The sequence below is a fragment of the Charadrius vociferus genome, unplaced genomic scaffold (assembly GCF_000708025.1).
Source record: "Charadrius vociferus isolate BGI_N301 unplaced genomic scaffold, ASM70802v2 scaffold70, whole genome shotgun sequence".
Taxonomy (NCBI): Eukaryota; Metazoa; Chordata; class Aves; order Charadriiformes; family Charadriidae; genus Charadrius; species Charadrius vociferus.
In genome coordinates, this window is record NW_009646851.1 from 2,569,935 (window position 1) to 2,582,093 (window position 12,159).

The 12,159-nt window shown below is 35.8% G+C and overlaps 1 protein-coding gene across 1 annotated transcript in view; it reads left to right on the top strand.

The window, feature by feature from the left end:
* NDUFS4 (NADH dehydrogenase (ubiquinone) Fe-S protein 4, 18kDa (NADH-coenzyme Q reductase)) overlaps positions 1 to 12,159 on the top strand; it is a 54,450-nt gene that overhangs the window by 35,736 nt on the left and 6,555 nt on the right. The window contains exon 6 of the mRNA XM_009894220.1: positions 10,030 to 10,202. Within this exon, the coding sequence (XP_009892522.1) occupies positions 10,030 to 10,202 (173 nt within the window). The remainder of the gene's footprint in view (positions 1 to 10,029; positions 10,203 to 12,159) is intronic.

Here is a 12,159-nt window from a genome sequence, read left to right on the forward strand (position 1 = left end):
TAGGGAAATTGCTCAATCTCTTATGTATCTTTTTGGCATACTCAGTTCTATTCGCTCCATAAAGCCCATTGGCTTATGTTTAGTGTAAAAGAAATTTTTTGCTTGATGAGGAAATAACTTTTATACTATTACCTGTTACCTTGAAAACTGGGTTAATAAGTGAAAAGAAGCTGAGCTATAAGGAATTTCTACAAAATGCTGATAAGACATACCAAATACAGTATCTTTTTAAAGATGTTCTAATCACGTTGCAAATGTTTTTCAAAAATTTAGACTATGGTGACTAATCCTGATTACAAACATCTGAAGATTCATTTTATAGATGTGCACCTATATTCATGTATAAAAATAAATAATGTTTTTTTTCTATATAGACCAATATCATCATCATAAATCATATATTCTAAAGTTTTCACTGAGTTGCATGTTAACCAGGCAGAAGTTTTTTAAGATTAAAATTGTAATCTGCACTAGTATTTTCTCTCTTACTCTCCTGTTTTGTATTTTTTCTTAGGACCACATTTTTGTTGCCATGTCTGCTCCATGTGAAAGCATTCTTGGGTCATCTAATTCTGGTTCTCTGATAAGTCAGAAGTTGAATAGCTTCTTCTGTAATGTCTGTTTCCAAGTCTTATTTTTTTATCACTGTTTAGTAAACACAGTTGTACATTGTACTCTCCTTAGTGTATCAAGTTGAATTACTGAGTTTAATTGGTGACAGATTTCTCTTTATTTTATCAGGAAGTATAAGACCATGATTTCTGCCCTATAAATAACCTTAAAGGCCAAAGCACAAATTATGGGGACAGACTTCTGGACAGAACAAGCTAAAAACAGTTTATGAAGTAACACAACTACATTTAGTTATGATTCAGCTTTTTAGAGAAAGATTGTAGAAAGCTTCCATTTTAACTAACCATATAGATAAATTTAAAGAAACTGGTTTTGACCAGTGGTATTAGGTTGCATATTTTATTGATGGTGTTGAAACAGTTGAAGCCCCAACCCTTCCCATCCCCACCAGGGAGTAATGGCTGTGTTATGTTAGAAAAGGACCTTCTGAAATACTTTTAAGGCTTAAAAGCTGTATGCACTAATTAACAAAATACAGTGGACGTTTAAGCTGTTAATAGCCGCAGCATCCCTGATGCATAGGCCTTCGGTATGCTAACACTGCATAACAGTTCTCTATTGTGCATCTCTTTAAGGAGGGTAACTGTGTCAGTTCTTTTCTTGCTTCACTACCTGCTGTGTATGGAAATGATGTACACTACTTAGCCCTTGCTTTCAACTTTTAAAGTCCATGCATATTACATAGAAGCATTACATCTTGCATTAGGGTAGGGGACAGCTTTTAACAGATGTGGCTTCCTTGTAATTTCTTAAATGCAACTTTTCTTCTGAAAAGCATGCAACAACAGGGATTTTGCTCTAAATTTGCATTTGTTGATGGGGATTTGCTTCTGTTTTTCTCCCCTACGTCTGGAACCACTTGTTACTATGTGGCAAAGATCTGTTACAGAAATCACTTTCTTTATAAAGGAGATGTAGAGAATAGAGAACATGCATCACAATGAAGGCAGGCATTGGTTTACATGAACTCAGGATTTCTCGATATTGTTCTTAGTAGCAAACCATGCACTAGTGTGACGGTATTGTCAAGTTGAACTTTATAACACTACTTTTTGCTCTTTTTTCACCTCCACCTTTGATTAGAAAGCCTAAATAGTTTGTTAAATGTTAACCCTTAATGATGTTGAGTGTTAAAAGGTGTTCCACAGCTACCATTAAATAGGGAATTAATAGGTAGTTGGGAGGTGAAAGGAAAAGAACATCAGCATGCACAATAATGAAATTTAAAAAAAAAAAAAAGGAATTAGTATTCTTTGTTCCAGCTGCCAGCCCAGGGAAGTTGTTAGCTAGTTAAAACTGAATCCACAATGGATATGTCATACACTGTAGTGATAACCTTTCCATCACAGGAAATTTTACTAGAGTTACTGAATCTTAAGACTTTGCCCTACATCCAAATTTGAACTCAACAGCTCAGACCTTAGGATATTTACTGTCCAGATTAAAGTGTGAATTGGCCAAGGTGTTCCTGCTTTGCAGCAGCAATTGCACTGCTTATGTGTAAGTAGTGTCCCAGTTCACTGGCAGGCTCTGAATGTCATGCTCCCGTAGTTCTTTCGTAGCTTGAACTAATAAGGGAGCTTTCCACAAAACTGAGAAAAGGCACCCCACCCACACATTTAACACCAGTTAGACCCCTCGCCCTCAAAAGGCTGAGGGTGATGAAACCAGTGGTGCCCATACTTGGAAAGTCTACCTGTGCCTTATTTAGAAACTTTCTTAACAGGTACTTTAAATGACGCTTTGTAAGGTTTTCAAATGGGCATATAGCAGGTCAGAACTTAATTTTCTTGTTCCCGACAGAATTCCTGAAACCCAGTAACTTTACAAAATTCACTTAAGTCTTATGCTTATGATTTATTTTATAAATACGGGTAACATTTAATGAATGTTAAAAATAAGGATTTTACTAAAATGGCATCAGAAACACACAAAAAATAAAGACCTTTTCCCCAATGTGCAGTAGTAGCCTGGATTTGGCTTTCCCTTAAGGTATGGAAGACCCCACCCTGAGCTGCTGGCTGGGGCTTTGGGTGTCCATGATCAAAACTACATCTTATAAATTGTAAGCTCAAGTCATCTTTAGTGAAAAATTCACCAAGATATTCTTGGAATACTATGTGTAGCTTTGCAAGACAGTCTGCTTCTTGTGACTTACACTAGGAGTATAGCATAAATAATCAGAACTGCAAACTGAATAAATTTTGTTGTAAAGAATATACCATCACTGAACTACAAGTGAACTACAATATACTATTTATTTAGTAGTATATATGAAATTGAACTAATCAGGAGAATCAGTAGAAAGCTGTGTATTCTAGGTGGACTCTAGCTGCTAGCACATCTGTCTTCTTTCCTTTACAGCTCTTTCTTGCCTATTCTTTGTGTTTTCCAACTGAGAAATAGTATCTGTAACAACAGTTACTTACGGTAGTAAAGCAGTAGTGTTACCATAATTATAAATTATTCTAACAGGAATCAGATTATTTCAATTGTTCAGTTATTCTTTTTTTTCTAATTACAGGTAAACTAAGACTGCCTCTCCTTTCATTTGAAAGTTTACAGTCTAAAAACTTTGCTCTAGTCTTATTCTTAACTAATTGATTTTTTTACATGTTTTTTTAATCTGAGGATTATGAAGTTCTTGTAGAATGCTTGAAGCTGTAGAAAAATCAGTATTTTTAAATGCCTCACAGGTAATAAAAGAACTCCAGCCACTTGGGTGTGTGGAAGCAAAAGATTTGCTTACATATGCTTTGAATGTGTTCTAGAAAGTATGTGCTCTCTAAACCTTGCTATGTTACAAGAAAAAGCAGTTGACAAGATATGCTGTAAGGAATTCAGACTTTTTTTCTGCCTTCTATGACATAAGCATGCTGCTTATAATTTCCTCAGTTTGAAGAATGTCATGATTGCACTGAAGTCACTGATGACTACTAGTAGCAACGTCAGTCTGTTTTTATGAAATACATTCTTCTCCCCTGATCACCCCATTTAATATAATAAATAAATATCCTCCATTTAATAATGATTTTCTTAATTTCAGTCATATGGACAAACTGTAAAGTGTAATCCCAGGTATTTGATTCCCCTTCTCTTTAATATAGTATTTACCCAGACAGCATTTACAAAACTAAGGAATACAGTGACAGGAAAAAAATACACTATTAATAATTAAATAATCATTTTGTCTTTGATTCTTTCTTGGCAGAAAAACTATACTGAGCATGAAAGCCGTCTGCGCTGAAAGTGGGACTTACATGTTTTGAATGTTTCATTTTTAAATATCTAAAATGTCGTTTACCTGTCCATCAAGAGTGCAGGCTGGATGATAGGTGGTTTTTGCATGTTTGTCAAGAAAAATGCCTCTCTGTTTTGAGGCTTGTCAGGGCACTGAGACATGCAAAATCTGAGACTTTTATTTTTAGTATTATGGTTTAAACTAACAATAGCACAACTCGGCAGTTTTTGCTGTAACTTCTGCCATTAATCACTTATTTATAAATACAGTCTTCCTATGACTTTTGCAGGAGACAAATGTGAATACAAGATTTGGGAACATAACGCAGACTTAAAGTGCTTAAAGATGTGAAAGAAGCACTGGTGAGGGGGGATTTTTCTACTTAGTAGTGTGAAGTCTTGTTCGAATTTGTAGAAAGCACCTGGGATTTTTAGAAGCCCAATCAATTATTCATGTTTACTTTTTCATTGTGTTCTCTCTGAACAAATCCAAGTGGCATTGGTTTAATGGTGTTTGGGATGTGTTATGCCATTATGTTTGTAGTATCTTCTGCGAGCGGCATGAAATAATATTGGGCATGCAAAATACTGGGAAAGTGGAGTGAACCTTTGTGCAGTGGGACAACAGGGAAGTTCTCAAGGAGATTTTGTGACAACAGCAAATGCTTAGCCATCGGGGCTGTTAGAGTGGCATCTTCTCAGCTGTGAAATACAAACTAATGAATAGAGTTTGCTGAAGCTAACAACACTTGAAAATGTTGGACTGTTGTGGATGCTGTCACCTCCTTTGCATAATGGCAGTCAGTAGTCTAAAAAGTATATGTTGATGGCAGTAATGTGACAATTTCTGCTTCTGTAAGACCCACTTTTCAGCATACCTTTTTCTCCATACTCAGTTTCTTATTAGTGTTTTCTGCAAAACTGGCTATGGAAAAGGATTTTCTTTAAATAGATGCTTACATGCAATCATTATCATTGAATCCTGTTTCCTGTTTGCAGTGTTCAGTTTTCTTTTTTTAAAATACAGCTCTTTTACTGCTTTTCTCAACTTTATTAATCATTCTGCAGGATCTTTAGATGGGAGAGCATGTTAGGGATAACACCATGTTGTTCATGGATTACTGTGATAATGCAAAATGATTGTGAAGCCTGAAAGAAAACTGTATTCTGTGTGATAGTCTCCTAAGGGCAAACATGCCTTTTCCCCCTTGTTATATCTGTAGCTGTTAGATAAATCTTGTCCAACCACATTTAGTTTATTCTGCTCCATTTTTCCACTTTTGATTTGCATAGTAGATTCTGTTCTCTTACATTTGTTTCAAAAATATGGTATTGATGTGTAGGAACCTAAACGTTCTCATCCTGACGTGCAGCCTGAGCAGCTGAGCACACTAAATGAAAAGCTCCTTTTGTGGCTATTATGCAAGATGTTCTGTGCTTTGATATAACAGCTCCTAAAGAAAGTGTGTTGCAACATGAATTTTAGCAAAACTTTATACACTTATTCTGGTAAAACATGTTGGGGGTGGGGAAGAGAGCAAGCTGTTGTAAACTCCTATAAAGTACAGAAAACTTCTACTTTCCCTCCTTTCTAACAAGTGTAAACTATTGAGGTTAAGTAGGTGGGGCAACCGGAAGTAATTACTAAGGCCAGTGGCATTTTTGCGGTTTAATAAAGGCAGAAACTAATTATTCAGTTTTTATTTAAGTGAAATGATGCCAAAAAGGAGGTTCCTGCAGAGCAGCTGCACTCCTTCAGTGTTACCCTAATTTACCACAGACACAACTGTCACAAACAGAACTTTTAAACTTGATATATAGCCACGAAAGTAAGGAGCCCTTTGTCTGGAGTGCATGCAGAAGAACTCCTTTATACAAATCAACCGGCAGATGACGGACAATGATGAAAATTTGATTCTTTGAAGTCATAATGGTCATTGAAATGTGTGAAATTCTGGTATTGAAAAGAGAGCGGCTAGCAAGACTCTAAATCCTGGGTGGTTGCTGGAAGCTTGCTGGGAGGTTTTTCTGTGTTTTGACATCCACTTCCCATTGCTTGTTCCCTGTTTCCTTTATTGAAGAAAAAAAAAGGGGGGGGTGGGTTGCTAAACAGTAGATAGTTGATAGTGGTTATGTACAGTTTTTATCTATGTGTGGAAAGAAATGTCATAGAAGAAACGTGACACCTTTATGCACACCTGACCCATCTATTCAAAAACACTTGTTTTCAGAGATTCTTTCAGTCATTTTGTCTCTTCCCCTTGAATTACAGAGTTCCATTTCTTGTCCCCTTTGAAGTCTGTGCTACTACTGGCGTACTTAAAAGAAGGAAATTCTCATGTCCTTTAAAAGTCATCTTCATGCGGAATACTGCTTTCATTGACACTGCCTCTGTGAACCAGTTTTTCTCCCTGCTGCATAGTACATTTATCGTTTCGTACTACTCTTTCCAGAACAGCTTTACCAGGCTTTCCACCATGACAAGTGTTCTTAAATAGTGTAAGTTATAATAAAGACAAAACCTCCTATTAATTTGTAAGCAATTTGATGTGTTTTCTGTTGTTTAAAAAAAGTGTTTTGTCCTTCTCAGCTTATTCCAAGACGAGCCAAAATGCCTCAAAATAAGTATTCTGAATTTTTTGAATTACAAATAATCCAGAGATTGCTATTAAAAAAACCCTACCTCTATATATATCAAGAAAAACAGGGTGTCAGAATGCACCTTTTAGATGTAGGCTGTGTTAAAAATTTGAAGCATGGTTGTTAACTTTTGGTAAAGCAAACCTATACAGTTCATATCTCAAGTCTTTTATATTGTCACCTTATTTGGAATTTTGAATGCTGAGCACCACCTCACTAGTATTTTAATATGCTAATATAGCAAAATTCAGTAAGGAACACTTAAAAAAAAAAAAAAGAGATAGTAATGTGAAACCAGCTGTCAAAAACATCTTTGTTTTGGAAAGTTGGTTCACAGGTAGTTTCAATGAGAACTTGAACTCAGAACAAAGCACTGAAGACACAGTAAAGGGTTCAACCCAGTGCAGCATAGTTCTTTTCAAGTATTATATTGTTTTAATGGCATCTTGGAGCGGGAGCTTTAGCCCATTGAAATGTCGCTTAAAGGACAGGTTCTTCTGTCACTAGCTGGAGCTGTGTGGATGAAATGATCACAATAGAGTGTTGTAATGCATTTTAAAAGTGTGAGAAATCAGTTTGTCTAGACTAAGAGTGCGCCTACAGGGAATAGGAATTTTAGAGCTTCTGTGCTCTTTAGGTGTCAAGTATGTGATAGATGCCAAGCCTTTTTATTCCATATCTTTGGCAACAGCTCAGCTATGCTACAGTACCTTACATGTCTACAGCAAGCAAAACCAGTGATTTTATGTCAGGACAACTTGGGCTTCAGAAACCAGAAACTCATTGTCCTAACAACTGTCTGTTCAATTGCCAGCTTTAAAATGGGGAAGATATCAATAAACAATTGCCGGATTCCCAGAAGGCATGGAAACTTTAGCTATAATGAATCAAAGTATGAAGAGTTAGCAACACCATGTAGATATTTTAGTTTTGGAAAGTAGGCAGGTTTTAGTTTTCACCTTGAAAAGATTTTTATGGGATGAATCCTATATTATTAGTGAAATAACTTTGATTTGGAGCCAACTGAGTGCCTGAAAAAACATGGCTTGAAGGGATTTACGGTTTGTCTGGAGTTTTGTTTTTATTTTCATCCAGATGAACAAGTCTAGGCATTTCTTTACTATGGTTACCTTGTAAATGTAGCATTTTCTGTTTTTTAATACTCTTTTAAGATTGTGTTCTGTATGCACTAACATGCAGTATTTTTATGATTTTCTGGTGTGGAGGCTTCAAAAGAGGAAATTGTGTATGTCCATGATGTTATTTAACATTGTATCTTGTTTTAATACTTTCAAATAATTATCTAAATCTGAAGCTTAAAATTCATAATGGACATATGAGTTGCTGAGAATAACAATAGTAAAAAAAAATTCATAATTTTGAGCTATTTTGAAGTTTGCATATTTGGAGGTATTTGATGATAACAAACCCAGAATTTTTGCATGTAGCAGATTATTTGAGAGGCAGGGAAAGAATTTTTTTCTTAGATTTTCTCAATAGGCACGTTTGTTAAATACAGAAATAAAGGCTAATACCGTAGCCCGTTCCTCTAAACAGGCAAGCTAAAACATTGAAGCCCCACCAAACTTTACTGCAGGTAAAAAAACCTTTTTGTTAAACAAAGCACTTTGCCAATTCAAATAAGAAAACTTTAAGCTATTTCCTTCTAAAACTGTGGTTTAAGCTTCAGCAGTCAGAAATGCCAGTCTGTCAGGAGGTGTTTTACATACGTGTTGCAACATTCCAATGACTGGTAGTGTTTCTTTTTCATATCATTGCTAGACTTATATTAAAAATAAACATTACTTGGTCCTAATGAAAACATTTATAATGGAATTGTTATGATATTTTGACAGTTTCTTGTGGTAGTCTGGATAGAAATGTCAGAAGTTGGAAGACAAGTGTGCATGCTTATTTGTTTCCCCTGCTATTCTAACTGCAAATACAAGTCAAATGCTTTAAACTTACTCCCGTGTGTATTTTTGAGGGACTGATCTCCCAAAATTTATTTTCTGAATTAAAACGAAAAATGAGACTTGCCGCATTTCAAAGGATGATCTGGTGACAGCGCCCAGAGCTTTAAAGTTTGCCACAAAACAAAATCCCATGGAGTCAGTAGCTACAGAGATGTAAAGCCACAGTGTTTTATTTAAACTTGTTTGCCTTTTAATTCAAGTCATGGCAGTACTGGCAACATGATTTCAATATGCCCAACGTCTAGCTGCACTTTTTCGGACTTTTACCAATTTACTATTTGTTCCTGAAGAGAGGAGGCAGGGAGGGAGACCAAGGAGCTGCCACTGGCCTTTTAAGTATGTAAGGAACAGGAGCAGCTTAGCATCCTTAGAGATGGATTTGATGTTTGATTTCACTCTACTCTACTGGGGTGAACTGACAGGTTAATTTTATGTAATTACTGTTTAGTTTTTAGGAAGAAAGTTCACTTTGATTATATCAGATGCTGCTGAGGGTAATTTTTCGCAGCAATTCTTGTGAGGTTTTTACCTATCTTATTCTTTGTTAAAGTCAGTTAATATTTTTAGGCTGGTTTTGTGATCCTTCAGTTTTTATCTTTGTTAGGTTGGTTTGTTGAGGGCTCGCAAGCCAAGCCTTAGTAGAGGAGGGCATCCTGCTACTGACTATATACAATGTTACAAGACTTCTTTTTTATTTCGTTGGAGGTTGGAATGTCCTGAATCCTTTTGTCCTTCACAAAAATACCGAAGAATGTTATGAGTTTCAAATATTCCTCTCTTGATCTTGAACATCAACTGAAGAATTAACTCTCAAAAGCTGTTATTCATAGCTTGACACCTGATGACGGGGTCAATTTTATGTGATAACTAATGGTTAGAGAAATTAGAGTGCTGAATTCTAGTACCTGCTCTGCAGTCTCAAACAATCAATACATTATTGTGCAGAAGATAACTTCCTGCCTCTTCCTTCATGCTAAGCATAACTTCTTGAGTCAGCGTGGATGTTGGTGCCTCTTAATTATGTACAGACTTAGGCCAAGTGAAAGCGCTTATACTGCAGCATGTAGCTGGCTGGCTAGGATTTTGGTGAATAGTCCTGTTCATACGGATTTTAGGCTCCTAATGGTAATGTAAAATTTTGGGATTTGTTGATATTTTGGTCTGCGTTCTAATATTTTCTTTAAAAGACGGAAGAAAAGTTTATACGCTTCTGAATTTGCTTTAGCTGGTGCAAGTTGGGGGAGTCCTGACTTTGCAGCTGTGGTCAGAGGATGGGAGGGAATGTCCTGTCCCTCCTCTGGCACTAGCAGTTGTGTGGCTGGGAGATGAGCAGGTTCAGCTAACTGATCCATGCAAAACACGTATCTGCTTCAGTATTATACAACTGGACTCATAACATACTTTTCTGCAATTCTTTTCTTTTTTTGTAACTTAAAAAATAAAAATAAAGCATGAAATTATGTAAAAAGCATAACCAATATTGTATTATAAGCCTTTTACACAAACCCTTTTTTAACAAGTTCCATTGTGTTTTTCATAGGATATCACTGCTCTAACTGGTGTTCCAGATGAGCACATCAAAACCAGAAAAGTTCACATTTTTGTTCCAGCACGTAATGCAATGCAGTCAGGAGTTAACAATACAAAGAAGTGGAAGATGGAATTTGATAACAGGGAGCGCTGGGAGAACCCTTTAATGGGCTGGGCGTCTACGTGAGTAGTTACTGAATTTGTAAATACTTTTCTCCTGTATTTGGCTCTTACTAGTCATGTAAATTTTAAGTTTGAAATGTGCTTTCTACCTCTAAATCTGATTGTGTTTTAACAGTACTTATAGTAAGTGTTTTGGTTTGTTAGTCATATGAATAATGATCTGTTCTGTTTAAAAGTAGATTTTAGCTCATAACATCATCTGGAAGAGTTTGAAAAAAGTGTTAACAACCAGAAATTTCCATGATTACATTTGTATGGCAGCATCAGGGAAAGAAGGTTACTAGTTACCTGAAGCAGTAAATCTTTCGTAGCTCTCAGTTGCATCTTTTAAATTTGGTTAAACATGAAATAACAATACTTAGCTTCTGGATTTTTTTTTTTTAACAAAGTTTTATAAATATCCTGAAGATCTGAAATAAGGACCCATAACTGTTTTTTTTTTTTTTAAAGATCTGTTTAAAATATTGCACTGTTTGTTTCGATGTTGATAATATTAGTAGTAAAAACTCTTAAATACACCAAAATCCAGAAAAGAAATAATATGTGGGTGCATTATTTGAGACTTACTAACATTCTAAATCCCTTCACAGAATTACTTATTTTTGTTTTTTTACTTATTTATAAAATAAATGTATCGAGAAGTATTAGTTCAAAATAACTCTGAAATCAAGTCTTCCTGTTTCCGGTAAAAGAATTGTGGAGGCTTACAACCTGTAACATCTCGATTGTACTGGTATGGCAAAGCATTAGGGAAGCCAGGCTTAACTATCGTTAAACGAGAAGAAATACTTAATATGAATTAAACTGTTAGTTCTACTAAAATAGCCTGTTAAAATACCTGTTTTAAAACTTTAGGCCTGAATATAACAAAGACCTTATCTTAGGCACGCCCTGGGGTTTTTCGCCATTTCATTTTAAGCATATTTAAATTGCTGTTTCAGAGGATAAAATTTCAGTGATTTAATACAGGTATGCCTTGGATGACTTGACTACTGCAAGTAGCTGCTACGTTTAGCAAGTAATGACATGGGGCCTAAATTAATCAAGTGATAAGACTGTTGACCACCAATACACCTTTCCTTCCTGTCTTGTTTTCCCCCCCAGTTTCCAGCCACAAAATTATGGTCTATTCATACCACTGCACAGATTATAACCCTGCAGCAGGTGCCAATAACACCTGCATTAGTTCAGGTTGAATTTAACTTTGCTTCTAATCCCACTTTGCTTTTTAGCTGACCCTAACCTCCCCAGACAAATTATTTTCTGGGTGGGATTTTGCATGATCTCAGCCAAAACAATGGCTTTTAACCTTTCTAACAGTTATAACCATTTGTGCCAAATAAACCACTTAGAAAAATGGGCCGCGGTATTAAGAGCTTACCTGTATATTAAATTGTCCTGGAGTGAGTTTATTGTGGGAATTTAAAAAGGAATGGCTGTTTTGAATTAATCCATCTCCCAGTTTTTATTTTGGGGTAGGGAACGGAATATTTCCTGTGTAAGCAAGCTCCAGGTAGGGCAAAAGCAAGTGCTGTGTTGAGAATTGACACTGCTAGGTTAAGGGTTTCGTAAACAAGTTTGTACCTGTTCATTTTTTTAAGAAATTCTCACAAAAACTATTGGTGGACAGCCTGGTAATTTCAAATTGCCGTTCAACACCCAGAAATACCAAAGACTTTCTTCTCTTCAGATTTAATTTCTGCAAAGAACAGTTCTTAGAAATTTTCCCATCTACTTTTGAATAATATAACGGGATTAGTGGATTAGAGCCCTTTCGGGTCTAGGGATTAGAGCCCTTTTCATCTGAACTCAATATACTTATTTACCTGTAGGTCTTTGCTATATTTCTGTCATTTTACAGTCTCATTTGCTTTTTTTGTTATATTTGTTGTTTCTTGGATATAGTTTTTTTCAGGGAAAATTACGCAGTTGTAGATCGAAATAAAATGGACCCATG